The sequence below is a fragment of the Lissotriton helveticus genome, chromosome 9 (genome assembly GCF_964261635.1).
Source record: "Lissotriton helveticus chromosome 9, aLisHel1.1, whole genome shotgun sequence".
In the NCBI taxonomy this organism is placed as follows: Eukaryota; Metazoa; Chordata; class Amphibia; order Caudata; family Salamandridae; genus Lissotriton; species Lissotriton helveticus.
In genome coordinates this window covers 226,439,603-226,461,552 of record NC_136070.1, presented here as the reverse complement: position 1 = coordinate 226,461,552, position 21,950 = coordinate 226,439,603, and the positions used below count along the sequence as shown (strand labels likewise).

The following is a 21,950-nucleotide window of genomic DNA, read 5'->3' as shown; positions in this document are numbered from 1 at the left end:
CGGCGACTGGGACCCAAAGTCCAGTGCCCAAAGACCCTCTTCGGCAACCCAGATGACGCCTGCAGCCTCAGAACCAGGGACCCCTCCAACCGCGACCAGCTGAGGGTAAGATTTCCCAACTCCAAAAGACACCCATGCACCCGGCGCCCCACGGTCCCCTGTGCCTTCCTTTGGGGTGCCTACCTCTTCTCCAAGATCCCAACTTACCTCTGAAAGTGGTGGTCGCACCTGAAGAATCTCCGTCCCCGAGCCTGCAGCCTTTGTTCACCTTTTAACTTTCCCATTGGATAACATTGAGCGCCCGACGGCTCAAAAGCACCCTGCACCCAACCACCCGAGTGCTGCTGGAAGTGCAACTACTACCCTACTCTACTTCCCCACTTGCCCTGAGTAAGTGACCAGGAGCTTAGCTCCCACAGCCGCGTGGCCTGCTTGCTTGCAGCCCCCAACCACAGGCCCCATACCCTCCATTGGATTGCATTGGGCCTACTCGCTCTGCACACGGCTGCCCCTGTGCCGCTGAGGGTGTAACTACTGTACCTTTCCGACCCTGGGAGACCCCGGAGTCTATGCTCAGAACCATACCTTCACCAGTCGAGTACTCACCTGAAAGCCGATTACTCACTTTCCTTCCATAGGATAACATTGACTGGTTTGACTCGAAAAATCTTCTAAGTGTGAAGTTTTGAAACTTTAAAATATTCATCTAAAATCAGCCAAATAACGAATTCCGAATTACTCATCTGTGATCAGGAGAGAAGCCAGCACTGTACCTTTTAGCCCAGTACTGAACCGCAAAAGTAATTATAACTGTACTTACCAGTAACCTGAATTTTCTTCCATAGGAAACCATTGACTGTTTTTCTATGAAATTTCTTCAGTCTAATTTTGCAAGCTACAAATATTCCTTGAAAATCGTACCAACTGCTAAAACGTAATTACTTACCTGCCTTAGGTAGAGATCCCAGTGCTGAACCTAGGAGTCCAGTACTGGATTACAAAAGTAACGAGAACCTACTTTGCCTGTGACTTGAATTTCCTTCCATATGATAACATTGCTAGTTTTTCACTGAAAAGTTTCTAAGTGTCAACTTTGAAAATACATTTATATTCTTTAAAAATCACAACTGTAATCAAAACTCTTTTACTTAACTGTTTACAGTTTAGGTCCCGGGACTGAATCCAAGATCCAGTCCTGTGGTTAGAAAAATAATCCTTAAAGTAATCAGCTGCATTTATGTAGAAAAACCCATTGAGCACAATGTTAACTCGTGTTTAGAATTGTGTTGCCTATTGCAACCAATGTAACTATTGTGCTTACAAAGTTTATTGCCTTTCTGCAAAGTAACTACCTAAAGTCACTCATATTGAGAAAAGTATATTTTGATACCTGTTGGTTCTAAAAATAAAACAACTATATCTTTTGATATAAAAACAATTGGCCTGGAGTTCAGTTCTTGAGTGTGTGAAACATTTTGCTGACTGAGTGGGTACAACAAATGCTTTACACTGTCCTCTGATACTGCCTTACTGCTCGACTAAGCTGCCACTTTAGAGAGTAAGGTCAGATCTGACTTTAACCTCTGTTATACCTCTGGAAATTGGGGACTTTATACACACTGTAACTTACTTTGGTCCAGTATATATAGAGCCACTTTCTTACAGGTGCCACTATGCATTTCGTGCTATTTACTGTGTTTCTTTGCTGAAGTATTTTGTGTATATTTCCAGGTAGGAGATATTTCTATGTGTTAGAGAATATTATATAATAAATAAATTTTTCTAAATACTTTGTGTGGTTCTTTTTCACTTAATCTATACTATAAGATTGCATTCTGGTAAAACAAGCTGCTTTACACTCCTAGACTAGGCCTGAAGGCTGCTCTCCACAGCTACCTCTTAGAGAGCTTTCTAAGGTTGTCTAAGATATCTTAAATCACCATAAGGGTTGTCTGGACTGGTGCAAGATAAGGAAAATGCTACTTACCAATATGCATCTGTTCTTGGCATGTACAGCTGCAGAGTTGTACAATTAGCATTAGATCGCGACCTGGTGTTGGGCTCGGATGATTGCAGGTTGTTGTTGTCTTGGAAGAAGTCTTTGTAGTCACGAGATAGGTGACTCCTCCCTTGGACAATACTGCGCATGGGCATGGGCTTCATCCTTATATTGATTTTCGCCATGATGGGAAATGATGGAGTTAGTATAAGTAAAGAAAAAAGGATGTCCATGCGTGTGCATCTAAGTAAGATGAAAACTGGAACGGATACAAGTCCAGGGGGAGGCGGGAGGGCGTGTACAACTCTGCAGCTCTACATGCCAAGAACAGATGCATACTGGTAAGTAGCATTTTCCGTTCAAGGCATATGAGCTGCAGATTGTACACTTAGCATCGATTGTGCAGCAGTGTCTCCCCTAGCGGTGGTCGCTTGTATCCGTTGCAGTGGTTTGAAAAAGAGTTTTAAGGACAGCTTGGCCAACTGCAGCTTGCTGCTTGGCTTGCACATCAACACAATAGTGTTTAGTGAAGGTGTGTGGTGTAGACCATGTTGCTGCCTTGTGTATGTCCTCTAGGGGTATGTTTCCTAAGAAAGCCATAGAGGCTCCTAGCTTGCGAGTGGAGTGAGCTCTAGGAGGAACTGTTGATGTACGTTTAGCCTTTGGATAGCATATTTGTATACACTTAACAATCCACCTTGCGATCCCACCTTTAGAGATGGGTTTGCCCTTGTGTGGAGGAGAGAAAGATACAAACAGTTGTTTTGTTTTTCTAAAATATTTAGTTCTATCTATATAGTATAGAAGAGCTCTTTTAACATCTAGAGTGTGTAAAGCCCTTTCCGCTACAGAGTCTGGGTTTTGGAAAAACACAGGTAACTCTACAGATTGATTTAAGTGAAAAGGAGTGATGACCTTTGGAAGAAATTTAGGATTAGATCTAAGAACCACTTTGTGAGGATGTATTTGGAAAAAATGGTTCTTGGATAGTGAAAGCTTGTATCTCACTTACTCTTCTAAGAGAGGTAATAGCAACAAGGAAAGCTGTTTTCCATGTTAGGAATTGCAGTTCACATTTATGTAAAGGCTCGAACGTGGGTCCCACGAGTCTTGTAAGGACAATATTCAGGTTCAACACAGGAAAAGGTGGCAACCAGGGTGGGATTATTCTTTTTAATCCTTCCATGAATGGTTTGATTGCAGGCACTCTGAAGAGAGACAGATGTTGTCTGTTTTGTAAATACGCTGCAATTACTGCAAGGTGCAGGCTTATGGAAGTATATGCTAAATTAGACCTTTGTAAATGTAAAAGGTAACAAATGATATTCTGGATGGCAGCATCCAGGGGATCAATTTGATTGTTTCTGCAATATATTGCGAATATTTTCCATTTAGCGGCATAACACGCTCTGGTAGTGGGTTTCCTAGCCTCTTTAATGAAGTTCATACAGTCTGGAGGTAGGTTTAGATACCCAAACTAAGACTTCAGGAGCCAGATCGCTAAATTCAGTTGTTTTGCATCTGGGTGTCTTATTTCTCCATGGTTCTGTGTTAACAGGGAGGGTGTGAGCTGTAACTTTTGATGTGGAACCAGAGAGAGATCCAGCAGTGTGGTGAACCACGGTTGGCTTGCCCACGTGGGAGCTACCAGGATCAGTTTGAGAGACTGTTGTCTGAGCTTGCGCACTACTATGGAATCAGTGGGAGAGGCGGAAAAGCGTATGCAAATCTGCCTGACCAGTTCATCCATATCGCATTGCCCTTGGACAATGGGTGTGGAAACCTGGCGGCGAAAGTTGGGCATTTTGCATTTACGTGGGTGGCAAACAGATCTATGTGTGGATGACCCCGCCTCTGGAAGAATGGCTGAAGAACTTGTGGATACAGTTCCCATTCGTGAATCTGTGGTGACTGCCGACTTAACAGATCTGCTATCTGATTATGAACTCCTGGAAGGTGTTCTGCCAGCGGATGTATATTTTTTGAGGAATGGCCCATCTCCAAATGTTCTGTGCGAGCTGGGACAGTTGCAGAGAGTGTGTCCCACCCTGGTTTTGTATATAGTACATGGCTGTCATATTGTCCGTCCGGATTAAGACAGCTTTATTTTGTACTTGTTGAAAAGTCTTGAGTGCTAAGAATATGGCTAGCAGCTCTAGATGGTTGATATGGAACAGTTTTTGTTGATTGTTCCATTGACCTTAAATTGTATGATGTTAGAGATGGGCTCCCCATCCTGTGAGAGATGCGTCTATTGTGAGCACTAACTGTGGAACAGGTTCGAGGAACGGCCGCCCCTTTGTCAAGTTTTTGGTGTTCCACCATTGCAGAGAGCGATGCGTGCGGCTGTCCACCAACACCAGGTCTGTTAATTGACCTTGAGCCTGGTTCCACTGTTGTGCTAGGCACTCTTGTAACTTGTGCATTTGCAATCTTGCGTGTGGTACTATGAAGATGCAAGATGCCATCATGCCTATTAGTCTCATGAACACTCTGGCTTGCAGAGTTTGTTTTTGTTGGAAGACTGTGACTAAGGCTTGAATGCTCTGTATCCTTGCTGGACTGGGATACACTAGAGCTGTAGATGTGTCTTTTGTAGCCCGTAGATACTGGTGTACATGAGAAGGCTGCATGTTCGACTTGGTGTAGTTGATGGTGAACCCCAAGTTGTGCAACGTTTGAATTGTTTGATGTGTGTGTTGGACATATTGATTGAATGACTTGGCTTTTATGAGCCAATCGACCAGATAAGGGAAGACATGTATTTGCTGCCTTCTGAGATGTGCTGCTACTACTGCTAAGCACTTTGTGAACACGCGTGGTGCTGTTGTTACCCCAAATGGAAGGACTTTGAACTGATAGTGTTGTCCTTGTATTACAAACCTTAGGTACTTCCTGTGAGCAGGGTGTATAGGAATGTGAAAGTAGGCGTCCTTTAGGTCTAGTGTTGAAAGGAAATCGCCTTGTTGCAGTAGTGGGAGCACTTGTTGCAGAGTGATCATATGAAAATGATCTGATTGTATGTACTGATTGAAGAACCTGAGGTCGAGATTTGGTCTTAGTATCCCGTCCTTTTTGGGAATACAGCGAGTAAACCCCTGTTCCCTGTTCTTCTAAAGGAACTAATTGAATGGCATCCTTTTGTAAAAGTGACAGAACTTCTTGTTGGAGCAGAGTCAGGTGGTCTGTAGACATTGGACGCTGCCTGGGAGGTATGTGTGGAGGGGTTTCTGTAAGTTCTAGGCAGTAGCCATGTTGGATAATCTGTCTCACCCACTTGTCTGTTGTAATAGAGCTCCAGACAAGCAGGAACTGTGTTAATCTGCCCCCTACAGGAGTGGAATGCTGTTCTGGGAGCAGAGGGAAGTCACTGTCTTGTGGCGGAAGAGGATCGATTGTTGTTGTTACTGCGACCTCTTCCTTTGTTATTATTGCCTCTGTATCCTCCTCTAAAATATCCCTTGTTAGAGGATGTTTGTGTGTGAGATTAGAAAGATGTTGTAGTGTCTGCTCCAGTTTGTTTGGAGCCTCCTCTGTAGAAGGAGCGACAAAAGGAACCTCTAGCTGGTGTGGACTGTAAAGCCCCCATAGACTTGGCGGTGTCCGTATCTTTCTTCATCTTTTCGAGTGCAGTGTCCACTTCTGGGCCAAATAATTGGTTCTGATTAAATGGTTGGTTTAAAATTGTAGTTTTCACTTCCTGTTTAAACCCGGAAATGCGTAGCCACGCATGTATCCTAAGTATGACACTGGTATTCAGAGCTCTAGATGCGGTGTCTGCAGCATCTAGTGCACATTTTATTGAGGCATTTGAAATTAACTTGCCTTCCTGTATGAGGTCAGTTGCCTGAGCTTTATACTGATCTGGTAGGTGCTCAAGTAGTTTTTCTTTTTTTTCTTTTTTTCTTTTTTTTTTTAAATTCTTTTTATTGCAGAATTATGGACAAAACACCGGGTGAAATCAACCATCATCACCCCCTCAATACAAGGTACCATACATTCTCAGGGTTGTACACAGCCCATCAGCCCACAGCCCGGAGGCTGGGCGGCGCAACTTCAAAGTCCAACAAAAGGTCTCCTAGTATAATACAGAGGGGTTTCTGGTCAACAACATAATGATACATCCGCTTTTTTGTTTCCCCTCAACAACTCCCCCTAGACACCCCCTGGAGGAGCCGTTCTTACCATGTGAGCAACACATGGACCCACCGAATCTGCGGAGTAGGGTCCCGCTAATACACTATTATGTCGACATTCCATGTCCCCTACCCATCGCTACCTGCGTTCCTATCCCTACCATGGTGGTCAACGAACTCCCCTATACCCCCCCCCCTCCCCCTAACTGCTGCTGACGTGGGTTGTAATTGTGGGTTTTGGACAGAATGGCGCGCCATCAATAATGATTAAGTGTTCGTGCCTCTGGTCTCATGGAACCTCAGTCTCCGAAAGTCTCTCCTCCTCATCTCCTGTCAAATAATCACACAAGGCCTGCACAATCGTCTCCCAAGCCCTAGCCGTCTCCAGGCTCCTCTCATTCCCCATTCTGGTGGCCTGCCGCATTCTCAGTACACTCTCGCACCTTGACCATTTCAACAACTCACTCGTCCATCTCCTCACCGCCGGGCCTTCCTTGGTTTTCCAGCGCCATGTAACCTCCCTCTGGGCCAACATGAGCCCCAGATCTATGAATTTGCTTGTGACTTTCGTTTTCGCTGTGTGAGGAAACCAAAGTAATAGGCATGCAGCCTTGTCAAATTCCACTTCCCTATCCGTGATCGTGTTCAGAAGTGCACCCACCTCAGGCCAATACGTACCCAGCTTTGGGCAGTCCCACACCATATGATCCAGTTCAGCCTCCGGTGCCTAACACCTCGGGCATGCCGCGTCCTGCACTTGAAAGTGCCGGCGGAGCTTCCCCGGGGTCAGATAAGCTCTATGCAAAAGGAAAAAATGTACCTGTTGGAACCTAGCATTCCTACTACCCTTCCATGTTCTTGCTATAATGTGGCCCCACTCTGCATCCGGAATAGGCTTGCCTACACTCTCCTCCCATCTGGTCTTCAGCGCCGTGAGCGGTTCTAGCCCTTCGTTCAACATCCGTGATTGGAGACAGGTTACCGCCTTGATCGTACCCGCGGCCATCACCACGTACTGGCAAGCCATGGTCGTGTCCGGCTCCGTCAGTCCCACCTTCCAGTGTTTTTGCATCGCTGCAGAGATCGCCGCATGCAGGAGATAACCCCCATCTGGGAGGCCAAATTGCTCCTGCAGCACCTCAAACGGGGCCATTACTCCCTCCGCAAACAAATCACCTATGACTTGTAGGCCCAGCTCCTCCCAGTCCAACAGCGGAGACCAATCTCCCCCGTGCGGCAGCGCCGTCAGCATCCCGAGAGGGATCTCCGGGGCATAAGGTCGCGCAGCCCGTGCACGTTTCAGGCTCCTATTCCAGCACAACCGGAGGGTTTTTTCCTCTAAGGTGAGCTCGCTTAATGCCAGTCTCTGTTGCATAACTATATAGGAGAGTACGTGCCTCTGGATACCCGTCCCACGAATCCATTCAGGGCCCCTAAATTCCCGAGCGACATTCTGTGTCAGAACCTGGAGCTGGGCTGCCAGGTAGTATAGTTCGAAATCCGGCACTGCCATCCCTCCCTCGAGCTTGGGTCTAGTCATGGTGTGCAGCGCCACCCTACGTCTGCCTTGCCCCCAGAGGAACTCAATAACCAACGACCTGAGGTCCCTAAAGATCCGCTGTGGGATCCAGATAGGCAATGTTCTGAAGTAATACAGCAGTCGAGGGAGAGCTACCATTTTTAACAATGCCACTCTACCCTGCACCGACAAAGGGAGGGAGGCCCAGAAGGACATGCAGCCACGCAATCCCCTGATACACCGCCCTATATTGCCCTCTAGGAGGCTCGCTGCGTCATGATAGATCCGGACTCCCAGGTACGTAAAGCATCTGTCCGCCCAGATCACGTCTACTGCAAGAGGAGGGCATTGGATATCCGGTCGCAGTGGGAAAACACAAGTCTTAGCCCAGTTCACCTTAAGTCCCGACAACCCGCCGAAGGAGGAGAGCAGCCCCATGGCCCCACTTAAAGCCGCCTCCATGTCCTCCAAATACAGCAACAGGTCATCAGCATACAACGAGATGTAGTGAGTACTCCCTCTATAGTGGATTCCGTTAAAGGACTCCCCCATCCTGGCATGCGCCGCCAGTGGTTCCATCGCGAGAGCGAACAGAAGGGGAGAGAGCGAGCATCCCTGCCTAGTTCCTCTGCGTACCGGATAAGCAGATGATATGAGTGACCCCAATCGCACCCTAGCGGTGGCAGAGGAATAGAGAACTTTCGTCCAACGTCCAAACCCCTCACCTAGTTCGAACTTCTCCAGTACCTCATCTAGGTAACACCATTCAAGGCTATCAAAAGCCTTCTCAATATCCACCGACAAGACAGCTGACGCAGAGTCCGAGCTCAAGGCCCCCTGCAGTATACGGATCAGCCTGCGGGTGTTAATGGCCGTGTTTCTAGTAGGGATGAACCCTGCTTGGTCATCGTGTACCAGCATGGTCATGTGAGGTAGCAGTCTGGTGGCCAAAATACGGCTCAAGATCTTGTAGTCCACCGTCAGCATAGAGAGGGGTCTGTATGACGTCACCTCCAGCGCATCCCTACCTGGTTTCAGAAGCGGCACCACCAGCGCCTCTCTCATGGAGGCGGGGAGGTGCCCCAGAGTCACCGCCTCCGAGTACACTGCCAGTATCCTGGGCGCCAATACATCAACGTACTTCGCATAAAACTCAATTGGCAGGCCATCTACCCCCGGAGTCTTGTTTCTGGCCATCTGCTTAATAGCCCCTCGGATCTCCATTAAGGAGATCGGGCTGCCCAAGTCCTTCGCCGTCCCCTCATCTAGCACCGGGAGCTGCACCGTACGTAAATAGTCACTTATTTCGGAGGGCCCTGCCTCCAACTGAGTATCATAGAGGCCCGTATAATACGACTGAAAGCGCTGCAATATTGCCGTTGGAGAGTGGACCACCTCCCCCGTGTCGGTTCTGATACACATAATTGGGCCACTCCGTGGTTCCGGGTTAGCAAGTTTCGCAAGCAGTGTGCCCACCTTATCCCGTTCCGCATGGACTTTTGTGAGGTATAGCTTATAGTCATAGCATCGCAGTCTCTCCGTTTCCCTCGCCACCACCTCCTTCGCTTCCAGCAATCGGTCCTGCAGATCAGGCCGCTCAGGCCTGCATCGCTCAATCTCTCTCAGCACACATTCCGCCTTCTCCAGATCCGCTAGGACAGTCGTCCGTACATTCGAGAAGCTGCCCATGCATACACCCCTCACCAACACTTTCATCGCGTCCCACTCTATCGATCTCTGGGCGGCCGAGCCCTCGTTCTCATTGAAATAAAGCGCTATACCCTGGTTGACCCTGTCACCAAACACCAAGTCCTCTAGAGTATCTGGCCGCAGCCTCCATGTCGGGATCGCAGACCTCGCCCTATTTCTATTTTCTATTTAGGGGGTTTTATAGAGCGCTTGGTGACGCACAGCGGCGTGTCCCCGCGCTAAGGAGCTAATACCTACCAGAACTTACAAATGCAGAAAAGCTACTGTGTGAATAAAGCCGTCTTCAGCTTGGCTCTGAAGATTGTTTCTGAAGGTTCTAGTCGCAGCGCCATAGGTAGCTTGTTCCATCTGGATGCTGCGAGGTGCCTAAAAGATCTTCCACCCATCCGGGCTCTGGACACCTTAGGAATTGCCAGGAGTCCTGAGCCGGAAGATCTCAGAGAGCGAGACGGCTCATAGGGTGTCAGCAATCCTTTCAAAGGGAGCGGAGCTCTCCCGTTGATAATCCGGTGGCACGTGCACAGGGCTTTAAATTCCACCCTGCTACGGATCGGGAGCCAGTGCAGAGACCGGAGGGCCGCTGCGGAGCCTGCTCTTCTGGGTAATCTAAGCACTAGTCTGGCAGCGGCATTCTGGAGAACCTGAAGACGGCTCAAATTCTTTTCCAGAGTTCCTAAGTAGAGAAGATTGCCGTAATCCATCTTTGACGTGACTAGTGCATGCACCAGAGTTTGGCGGGCTCTGATAGGTAAGAATTTTAATACCTTCCTGAGACTTTTGAGGGTCCCAAAGCATGATCCAACCACCTGATTGATCTGGGGACCAAAGGCAAGGTCAGAGTCAAACCAAATGCCCAGGTTCTTTGCTTTCTGGCTAGGGGTGGGTGCTGGACCCAAGCACGACGGCCACCACGCCGACGTCCACGCCGATTGGCCTCCCCCCACCACCAGTACCTCGGTCTTGTTACCACCAGTACCTCTGCCATCTTACCGCCATCAGCAAGGGATTGTGGTCCGAAATGGTCTTAGCAAGGTATTCAGTGTTTGTCACCATGGCTGCTATGGGGGCGCTACACAGTATGGAATCTATCCTGACATGTAGAGCGTGCAGTGCCGAGTAGAAGGAGTAATCCCTAATATTAGGATGTTGTGTTCTCCACACATCCAGCAGGTCCCATCGCTCTTGCCAGTCCCTCCTACGCTCTGACAGTTTGCGCACCGGGGAGTCGGCCACCGGTGGGTGTGATCTATCCCACGCAATATCGGTGATTGAATTAAAGTCTCCTCCTAGTATAATGGGGCCTGCCAGAAAGTGGGCCAGCGAGCCCGTGAGAACATCAAAATATCGGGCCTGATCAACATTGGGGGCATAAACACTACACAAGACCACCTCACGGCCATATAGCCTCCCCTCCACCGCCACAAACCGCCCCCCAGGGTCCACCAATTGACTCGTGACCTGGAAAGGGATCCCCGCCCTGATCCATACCAGCACCCCCCTCGCGAACGCTGAATAAGAGGTACCAAACACAAGGCCACGCCACCTTTTCTGCAATGCATCACATTCTTGTTTGGTTAAATGAGTTTCCTGCAACATAGCAATTTGGACACCCCTCCTCACCAGATAGGCGTGCACCTTGTATCTCTTTGACACAGTCCTTAGTCCACGAACATTCCATGTGAGGCACTTCAAATCAGGTAACGACCCCATCGCCGCCATCCCCCCCTCCACCTCAACAGAGTTAACCTACCCCCCCCATCGTTGCAGCTATACCCCCCCAAAACACCCCAACAAACTTCCCCAACCCCACTCCCCAGGACAGGACCTAAGAGCACTGCTTTAGCCCCCATCCAAACCTGTAACATCACACTTATTCCACTATCCTGTGGCTGTCTCCACAGGAGGCCTTAAGGGCAGTAGGGGATGCTTCAGTACCGACCCGGGGCAGGTCAACCCTCACCCCAAGCCCATGATCCCATATGAAAGTTACAACAGAGTACCTGCCAAACGCCAACCATCAGGACAAATGTGCTCCAGTGGAGGGCCAGCACCATGCCCCCATACTATTCATTAAACAGTCCATCTGCCGTTTGTGGTGTGACCGTCGGTCCTCCAGAGCTGTCAGCTTCAGAGAGTTCTCCTCCTGATTTTCTTCCCCCGCCCTCCGAGTCCGAGTCCTCCTCCAACTCCCCCCGCTGCGACCCCGTGATAGTCGCCGTTGCAGCCAGCGCTTCCTTCCTTTCCGCCGCCATCAGGTCTTCTCTCATCGCCTGCTTGAGTCTGTCGCGTTTACGGATCCGCTGAGACTTTCGGATCTGAACTGGCCTCTTTTTCTCCTTCCCGCCTTTGTGCTGACGGTCAGTTCCTGCTCTGTACAATTCTAGCCACGACCAAGCCTCATCAGGGGTGTGGAAAAATTGGGTCACACCGTCCAGGATCACTCTCAGTCTAGCTGGGAAGAGTAGCGAGTATTGTATTCCCTCCTCTCTCAGTTCCTTCTTGACCGCTAGGAACGTAGCTCTGCTCCTCTGAACTTCCTGTGTATAGTCCGGGAAGATTGTGACCGAGCTATTGTCCACCTGGAAGGGTCCCGCGGATCTCGCCCTTTGTATCAATAAGTCACGGTCTTTGAAATGCAGGAGCCTGGCCACCATCGGTCTGGGGGGGCGACCCTGCATGGGCGGGCGAGACGGGACCCTATGCGCCCTTTCGATCGAAAAGAACGGAGATAAGCCTTCAGGAGCTACGGTGGATCTGAACCAGTCCTCCATATACGCCACTGCATCGTCCCCCTCGATTTTCTCCGGCAGGCCCACTACCCTTACGTTGTTCCTGAGGTTGCGACTTTCGGAATCCTCCGCCCGTCTCTCCAGCGTCGCCAGTCGGGTAAGGATATCGGACAGTTTATGCTCTGCAGTGACCACCGCCGGTTTTAGCTCCTGGAGTAGCCGTTCATTTTCTTTCACCCTATCGGAGAGTTTGGCGTGATCTGCCCTCAGGAGGCCCAGTCCCGTGGCCACCTGCGCTATATCTTGGTGCAGTGTCTCCTTGGTCGCTGTGATCGCCTCCAGTATATTGTCTAGGCGTGCATTCAGTCTGCGTTCCTGTGCCGATGCATCCGGGTATTCCTGGAGCGTGTCACCCATGCTCAGCTCATTCGTTTGACCCTGGTTCAGCCCTGCCGCCGCTGCGCCACCGACATCAGCCATCTTGGACTCCACTCGGGTCTTCGCAACAGCACCCAAGGGCGGACTGTTCAGCCGCGGCTCCGACTCCCTGGGCAAGGATACCCTCCGTTCCAGCACTGCGTGTGCACCGGGTATTAACTCTCCCCTTCAGGCCATAGGACGCCCGGTGTGAGGGAGATCACTCAAGCGATCAAAATGGCCGGCCTCCAATTGCTCTTCTCAGGAGCAAACCACCTCTCAGCAGTCGGCGGGGCCCTGCGCCATTCAATCTCGGGTCCAATCTCCCCGTGTCCTTGTGCTTGCAGCTGATTCCCTGCCACTCCGTTCACTGTCCCACGCGAGAGCGTAATGCCTGAGGGGGGAAAGGATTCCGCAGTCCCTCCGCCTCCGCTGAGCTCCTAACCCAGATCTGAACTGCAAGCCCTGCCGGGGCCCTCAGCCGCCCGATGCGATGGTCGCCGGTGTCATCCGGGTCAGTCCACTCTAATTGTAGATGGCAGCGCTATTCCGGGCCAGCTCTACACTAGCGTCAGAAGCCGCACACTAGGCACCTCAAGAGCCTGCGTCCCGCTCCCCGCTATCACCGCAAGACCCTCCTGACTGCAGGGCTTCTCTCAGGGGCCCCCGCCGAACAACCGACCAGCCTCAGGTCCGGGGATCTGTTCCACAATCCCGCCGCTCTGCTCCTCCAGGGGCCTCTGTCTCTTCTGCACCTGCCCGCTTTCCAGCGCTGGCCCCGCCGTCACCGCCCAGCTCCACAGGGCAGCCCACTCCCCGAGGGCAGCCGAGGACAGCGGTGGGGGGAAGGGCCTCTCGGTCGCCGGCCGCAGAGCAGCCCAGCGCTCACCTCTTCGCGGACTTCGCCAACCCCCTCCGTGTTGTCGGGCCTCCGTTCCGCTGTTCCCACCCGGCAGCAGCTCTCGTTTCACCGCAGCCGGAAAGCGCCGTGGTCCGTTGTTCCCCCGCCGCCGATCGGAGCCGCCGCCATCTTAGGTCCTTGGCTCCAGTCCCTCAGGAGCGCCGTGCCGGTGCTCCGCTCTGCCGTGGGGCCTCCGCTGTCTCCTCAAATCTTGCCCCGGTGAATCTGACGCGGAGGGCAAAGTTTCCGGATGTTTCGCCGGCTCATTAGCGAGGAATTTCAGGAGAAGTATGGGATCCGGGACGGAGCTCCGGGCTGACGCCGCCATCCCAGTCGGCGCCCAAACCACGCCCCCTCAAGTAGTTTTTCTAATTGATCATAATGAGCCCTATCGTAACGAGAGAAGAGGGCTTGTGTATTAGCTATGCGCCATATGTTGGTGGCTTGTGCAGCTATTCTTTTACCTGACGCATCAATTACTTTAGATTCTTTGTCAGGTGGGGGTGCTTCGCCAGAAGTTTGAGAATTTGCCCTTTTCCTAGCATTGGACACAACTAAAGAATCTAATGGTAGGTGTCCTTTAATGTAGACTGGGTCTGTGGGTAGAGGCCTATATTTTTTCTCAATTCTGGGGTTCAAAATTCTAGTGCGTACAGGGTCTTTTAATACCTCTGGAGCATGTTTGATAACCCCTTTAATCATGGGAAGACTTTGAACAGACCGTTGAGACTGTTCAAAGGTATCTAAGAGAAAATCCTACTCAGCCTCATCAGAATGCATAGTGACTTTGTGGTAAGCAGCAGCTCTGTTTAATAAATGACTAAACCAATGTTATCCCCTGGAGGGAAAGGTTTTGAAGGGTATAACTGCGGGTCAGGAATATCAGGCGCATTTTGTGGGTTTGGCAAGTCCCATATAACGTCATCCATGTGTTATGGGAAAGGCTCATCTATATCATCCCCTCCACCCAGACTATATTCATCATCATCATGTTGAGGTGAATGTGATGATAAAAGTGGAGAATGTGCAGGAGAGATCTGAGGTGATATGTGAAGAGGAACAGGAGGAGGAGGTAAAGGAAAGGAAAAGTGCATAGGGGATGTTGCACAGTCCTTTTTCTTGGCAGGAACCACAGGTGTGGGCGGTGCATCTCCTGGTCCATTTTTGTGAGGTGTAGCTTCTACATGGCCTGTTTTTGGGTTAATGTAGATGATCTTTTGTCGAGGATCTGGCAAGAAAAATTCCTCCTCAAGTACAACTTTCTTGGGCGTCGATTTTTTCGGTTCCAGCCGAGGTTGTTTTGTGTCTTTAGCCTTGGGAGGTGTTGAAACATCCTTTGGTGTAGTTTTCGGTGCCGAAGGTGTTGTTTTCGGCTTGGTAGGCAGGTTCGAGGGCTCGGGCACATCGGAATCAGGCCTTGTGGGCTTCGGCACTGAAGAAGGTGTTTTAGGTGTGGGAGCTGGTGTCGTCGGCTTTGAGGCGTCGGACGATGGCTTCACACTTTTAGGTTTAGAAGTGGACGGCTTCGGAGCCAGTACTGCTTTCGGTTTCGGTGCTGATACTACTTTAGGCTTCGGTGCCGAGAGGTCTTTCTGTGCCGAGCCATCCTTTGGTTTCGGTGCCGAGCTAGCTTTGGGTTTTGGTGCTGATGGAAGAGGTGGAATCGGCACGTGCGGCTTGCTCGGTGCCGAGGCACTAGAAGGATTAGTTATTTTCTTCGGAGCCGGGCTCGAAGGCGGGGCTTTCGAAGCGGGTGTTCGGTCTCGACTGGGCCCACCGGGCGGAGTGCTGACCTTTGCCTTCGGTTTGTGAACTGTATGTGGTGCAGGGGCAGTAGTACTCACGCGCTGACCCGATGGAATGGAGTCATATGAGTCGTCTGCCTCTGACACGATCTGGAGATCAGGTAAATCTTCTTCGGGAACGAGCGGGACCTCTTCTTCGAAGATATCTTCCGGTTCCGGAGCTGATCTCCTCATTTCGTGTCGACGGGCCCTCCGATCCCGGATGGTTTTCTTTGATCGGAAGGATGCACAAGCTGTGCAGGTCGATTTGTCGTGTTCTGGCGATAGACAGAGGTTGCAGACCTCGTGGTGATCGCTATGTGGAAACTTTGCTCGACATACCGGGCATCTTTTGAACTGAGTTCTGTCCATGAGATGTAGGCCGCACAGCGTCGATAGGCCCAACGGCCCGCATCGATGACCGGAAAAGAACTGATGGCGTCGAAACTATTGTAGTCGATGTCGAAGGTAGTTATTTGCAGTTTGAGGAAGTTTTGCGCTTCGAGGTGCTTGAAAAAGTGTTTTTCTAGCTGGAGCAGAGAAACATTCATCCGAACGCAGTGGCGGAAAAAAACAATCTAAGGATGGAGCCGATGCCCATGCGCAGTATTGTCCAAGGGAGGAGTCACCTATCTCGTGACTACAAAGACTTCTTCCAAGACAACAACAACCTGCAATCATCCGAGCCCAACACCAGGTGGCGATCTAATGCTAAGTGTACAATCTGCAGCTCATATGCCTCGAACAAGTGATTACAAGCACCAAGAGCGTAAATAGTAGATATAGTTCTACTATAGTGCTAAAACAGTGTATATATGCAGGCATATAAAACAAGTCAGTAATCGAGCGTACTCCTACTATGCAAACCCTACTGTAAGTGTACCTAGTGTGTGTGTACGTGTAGAGCCAAGAATCCCCCCCAAGAGACAATCCAACCCCATTACCTGATGGGAGAGAATGAAGGACCCTGTCTTGGTCACAAACTGGACACCCCTCATGAGATGTCAGACAGCTACGTGATCAATTCTCATCTTGCAAGGACCCTCGGTATCAGCTGAAGTGTGTCCTCTACTAATCTATCGGGATGCGCATCTCTTATAATAGAAAGCAGCCTTGGATGTGGATATAGATTAGTTTTGTTATAGCTATGTAGATAGCCCTGTCACGCCGTGGATGAAGAAAGAGATGACATTTGTACATAGTGTCAAAAAAACTTTGTACATGATGTTCAGGGCATTGTGATAATGTTGTACAAACCTAGATGTGTAAACAAGTTTAGCTTCAGAGAAACAAATCCAACATTGTCGCGCACGCAAATATGTGCAAAAGTTCACGGCTAAAATGTAATTGTGAGGACAATGTGAGAAATAAGCTACTTCATTACATGAGCCTAACCCAGGAATATAATAGGAGAAGAGAATTAGTATTGCCCAACAGACCTGGAACTCAACCTTAAAAGGATAACAGACTAAACTGACTACAGCACTTTCAAAGTTCATTTCAATTACTGCTTTTGCAATAGTGCAAAACTAGTTCCAAGAACAGTGCAGTGCTTTACAAGAAATATTTTTTATTTTATTTGAACCATCTTGACCATGAGGATTCTGAACGTAAATGAGCAAGAAAGGAATTCACCATGGCGAGTTGGGGCGGGCAGATGTGAATATGTCATTTGGAGAGGCACATTGTCAGTGTGAATTTTTACATTCACAAATATTTTTAGACATTATACATATGTACATCACACATCTTTTTAATTTAGGCCCAGGGTGATAATGTGATATGCCTGGAATCTCATGATTTATATGCTGAAGGTGGGACTACAAATCACTTCTCCAATCACAAAGGTCTACAATTTGAACTCTGCTCCCATGACACATCTGAGGTGTAATAGCTTACTGAGCTTTCTTTCCAGAATTAAAAAGGACATGATTAAAAATGCAAAACGTTTTGAGTCATCAAGAAATTATTTTTAATAGCTACAGTTTCTTTGACATATCTCTTACCTTAAATCGTGGAACAAATCTGGTAAATTCCTGATGCCAGTTGTTGAGTGTGGATGCTGGTGAAATGATTAAGAAAGGCCCCCAAATGTTATCTCTCTGAAAAAGAGAAGGTTTAAAATGTGAAAATGGAGAATGATATAGCTATTTTTTATTTTGTTGTGGTGAGGAATATTGAGTTACTTTTAACATTGGTCGGTTATGGTTTTGCTTAAAGCTCTAATCTAAAGGGAAGGTCTAAACAGACTCTGTGGAACATTAGCCTGAACCTGCGAATACGCCTTTCATTCCTACTTTGAATCATTATGTGAGAACAGCCCAGCCCATATCAAGTCCTCTAACTTTACCCCTTAAGGATGTTGGGTCAGTCGTGTTAGACTCCATGTCCCAAATGATACAGCAAACCTAGTGCCAAAGGTATGTTACTTGCTTATTTAAAGCATGGTCTGCTATAGATTAATATACTTTCCACAGACACTTAACTAGAGTAGCGCTCAATACTTGAGTTGGAGAGAGATCTACTATTTACAACTGCACAGCCTCATTGGACACAGTAAGATATCAAAATCTACATGAAGACAGACAAACACAGAAAAGGTACAGACAAAAAAGTAAGTAAATGATCGTCTCAGAGGGCCTTTTCTGGAGGATACTCTGTCTGATTTCAGAGTCTTCACCTGTAGAATATTTCCTAGACACCAGAACGGATCCAGAAACTTTTTGTAGCAGCGCACGAGCATGCTACTAGGTGATGGTGTGCGGCACTACTTAGGCTTTGTTCTGCCCCTATAGTGGCGTAGCTGTATATCCGCACCACACCTACGTGCCAACGTCAGTTTCTTGTTTGACTCCTTAATTGACTCAGGCAAGGAGTACAACTTAATTACTAAGAAGAGTCAAATTTCACCCTCAAATCAAACCTCAATCACTGTTCAAGCTCCCCAATATTCCTGATAGCAAACTAACAATGCTGAAGTATCCTCCACAAATCTATATGTCTCAAACGACTGAAGGCATCTGACCATATCTCTCACACACAGATGGATCTATACTAGTTGTTCCACCAAGCCTTCATCATCTGAAGGATATGCTGTGTTTCACACAAAGTAGTAATGTACCTCTCACCTGGCAAAGAACTGAGCATCTCCTGGCAGACAATACAAACATGTCGGTACCAGTGTGAATATTTCTAATTTGGGACCTTTTTAGCTGGTAAAAAGAGACCTCTCCACAGAAAGGGGAGGTAGGAGGACACTCGGAGATCTGTGGTTAGGCTATCCACCAGGAACTTGTTCTTCTGAAGGATACGTCTAATCGCAGATTCCTCACCTTTAGAATGAATATCAAAGCATTACCTCCCAAAGAAAAAGGCTTTGTGGAGTGGGTTTAGACATGATAATCTTGCAGAACAAAACAGGTTCTTTCAGTCGGACCTGGTTGTCAAGGCAGCAGTGCTCCATGAATGTGTGTACCAATGCCCCCATGCCAGCTAGACAGATGTTCAGGACAGGCACTTCAAGGGCCAATACAGTGGTGGTAGCCTTAGCCCTAGTAGAATAGGCTTGTAGACATTCTGGAGGCTGTTTTTGGTCATTGCGCAGTCCTTTTCTTTTTGTCGCTGCAAGAAATCTTACAAAGAATCTGATGGCACCTGATGGTCCTTGGTATGATCGATGTAAAAGCTTAAAGCTCTTTTGAAGTCCAACTGATGAAGGCTCTCCTCCTCTTTTGAGTGATGAGAAGGGGAAATATAGGAAGCTGACTCTCAGTACACTAAAACGAAGTACACTGTGTAGAGAGTCCAGGCGACCCTTATTGGTTTACAGGGGCTTGATTGGACAATCCCAAAGTTGGTTTACAGGGGCTCTCAGAGGGCTCAATGACACCCAATTCCAGCATCTTGCAGACTTTAGCCCTGATGCTCTCTTTGACTTAGACTTCCCTGTAGATTTTATTTTTGACATGTAGACTGTCCCCAGAGTCCCATCATGTGTATACCAGCTTGTTTGACCAGGGGTCAATGAGAAGAGCTCAGCATACTGGTGCAGGACTTGCCGACAGTCAGATTGCTGTTCGGGCAGAGAGAGTGTCTGAAAAGACAACACCCTCTATTGACCCATCTTTAGGGTATTGAGGGAGAAGGTTAGGGAGAGGTTCAACCTCTTTTTCCTTTTCCTCATCAGTGCCCATCAGCATGGTCGCATCAGCCCGTCATGATAGGGCTTAAGGGGGTTCACATGGATAAGCCTCTTGGGGTTCCTGGGAGCACCAGGGTCCACTAGATACATGACCTCCTGTGGAGAAGTGGGATTTTGTTGCAATTCCCCCACTGTTTCCCTCCTTTGTAGCTACTAGATGCTGATTTTCGACTCCGACGGTGCAGAGCCCTGCTAACTAGACCTCATTACAGTCCTCCTTTCCGAAAACAAGGCGTTGTCACCTCTACAGCAGACCTTTCACCCCTATGGCAGGGTGCATTATATTTTATGTGAGGACATATTTGCATGAGTAGATATGCCCCTGTGAATTCTAGTTCAGTAGCCATATTAAAACCAGGTGCTGGATACTGGCGAAAACAAGTTCCCCACCTACATGATGGCTTCACGGAAAATAGGGATGTTTGGTATCAAACATATCATAATAATAAACCCACACAGATGCCAGTGTTGGATTTATTAATACATGCACCCAGAGGGCACCTTAGAGGCGCCCCCTGAAAACCTACCAGCCACTGATGTGCTGAATGACATCAGGCGGTGTCTGAAGGGTGGTGGCAGCACTCACGAGGTCCGCTTGCACATTTGGGGACAGATTGCGAGCTGTGAGCAGCGCGGAGCTCCTCTGTCACCCGTTTTACCATTGCATCTCTTGACTGGTTTTAATTGAATTTCTCAGCGCTTTGTACCTTTTAACAATTTATTAACTCCCCTCACCTTATTGTGCCTGACTTACTCCAGGTTATATTGCGGGTGATTAAATACCTGCTCCCTCTCCAGGGTGTGCCTCCCTGCCCCGGTCCACGCGGCTGACGTGCCGATTGCTGTGGAGGGCAGGCGCCATCTTGGGTGAGGACCTGGATCCCGGCGGTGCCGCTCGCTGCGGTCTAGCTGGGGGTGGGGTTAAGCCATAAATTGGCCAGAGACATGGGGTGCCTTGCGGTGTCTGAAGGGTGGTGGCAGCACTCACGAGATCCGCTTGCACATTTGGGGACAGATTGCGAGCTGTGAGCAGCGCGGAGCTCCTCTGCCACCCGTTTTACCATTGCATCTCTTGACTGGTTTTAATTGAATTTCTCAGCGCTTTGTACCTTTTTAACAATTTATTAACTCCCCTCACCTTATTGTGCCTGACTTACTCCAGGTTACATCGCGGGTGATTAAATACCTGCTCCCTCTTCAGGGTGTGCCTCCCTGCCCCGGTCCACCGCGGCTGACGTGCCGATTGCTGTGGAGGGCAGGCGCCATCTTGGGTGAGGACCTGGATCCCGGCGGTGCCGCTCGCTGCGGTCTAGCTGGAGGTGGGGTTAAGCTATAAATTGCAATGGCCTATCAGACGCGCAGCGGACGAGCGCAGCGGGCGCGTCGACGGTGCGCCTAAGGTAAGCCCGTCTGCGCCCGTCCGCGGCCGGCCGGGGCAAGGGGCATGCTACTCTGCCCAATCTAATATTTATACTGCCTCTGATTTGATACGCCTGCACTCCCAGCGGCCCCTCCGACCGACCATACTTGCCAGATTAGACTCATTGGGATTGCTCTGCCCCCGAATAGCTTTCCCGGAGTTTGATCCTCCTCTAGCCGTGGCCCCTCCACTTGCTATGCAGACTCCCTTGGCCGCCCCTCCCCCTCCCGCCAAAAGAGCTGTCAGTTCCAACTTTACAGTGAGCTACTTAAACACCCGCTCGCTGGTCAAACATCAGCAGGAGATCTTCCAGCTTTTGGACTCGGATAAACCTGACATGCTTCTTGTCACCGAGACTTGGCTTAATGAGGAGTCTTCTCCGGATATCCTCGCGGCGGTTCCGCCGGGTTACTACATTCTCCAAGCCAATAGATCCTCGGGTAAGCCGGGTGGCGGGGTGGCAGCCATTATTAAACATCCTATCAGATTTTCCTCACTAGCTACTGCCACTATCCCTTTGGTCGACTGCCTTACCCTTAGATTGGAATCTCCAGTGGCCCCCCTTATTTGTGTCCTGGCTTATCGGCCCCCTCAGCCTATGCCCAACTTCCCGTCAATGTTTGGTGACATGCTTTCCCAGCTGGTCATTAATAACTCAAAAATCTTGATTCTAGGGGACTTCAACTACTGGCCCTCTGATGATAGAGAGAGTGCTTGTTCATCCACTTTTTCCGACTTGTTACTGGGTATGAACTGCTCTCACAAAAAATACTATAAAAGGGGGGCAAGGGAAATATTTATCGACCTAGTGTCCCATTCCCCTATTCTATAACATAAACTACAAAAGAGAGAAACTAGGTCTAAAGTGTGTGTTAATACAGAGGCTGATGACTAACAACTATGCAGAATGAATCATATCAGGCTGAGAAATTCCCATCCGACCACCCTTATTGGCGGAGTATCGTCATGTGGGAGTTGGTACATGATCCTGATGCCGCCCCAACCATCCAGAAGACGGTGCGGATATGGATCTGTAAGTATTCTCTAGCCAAGATAGTATTCAAAGAGTGGAAAGATGATTAAGTGCAGTGCTCAGGTGAAAGTGAAGCTAAAATTGACTACTTAAACAAAAAA

General features: G+C 49.1%; 1 protein-coding gene across 1 annotated transcript in view; it reads right to left on the bottom strand.

The window, feature by feature from the left end:
• The window catches only part of INO80 (INO80 complex ATPase subunit), a 534,228-nt gene that overhangs the window by 290,802 nt on the left and 221,476 nt on the right, over positions 1-21,950 (bottom strand). Inside the window, exon 14 of the mRNA XM_078659770.1 lies at positions 17,202-17,297. Within this exon, the coding sequence (XP_078515896.1) occupies positions 17,202-17,297 (96 nt within the window). The remainder of the gene's footprint in view (positions 1-17,201; positions 17,298-21,950) is intronic.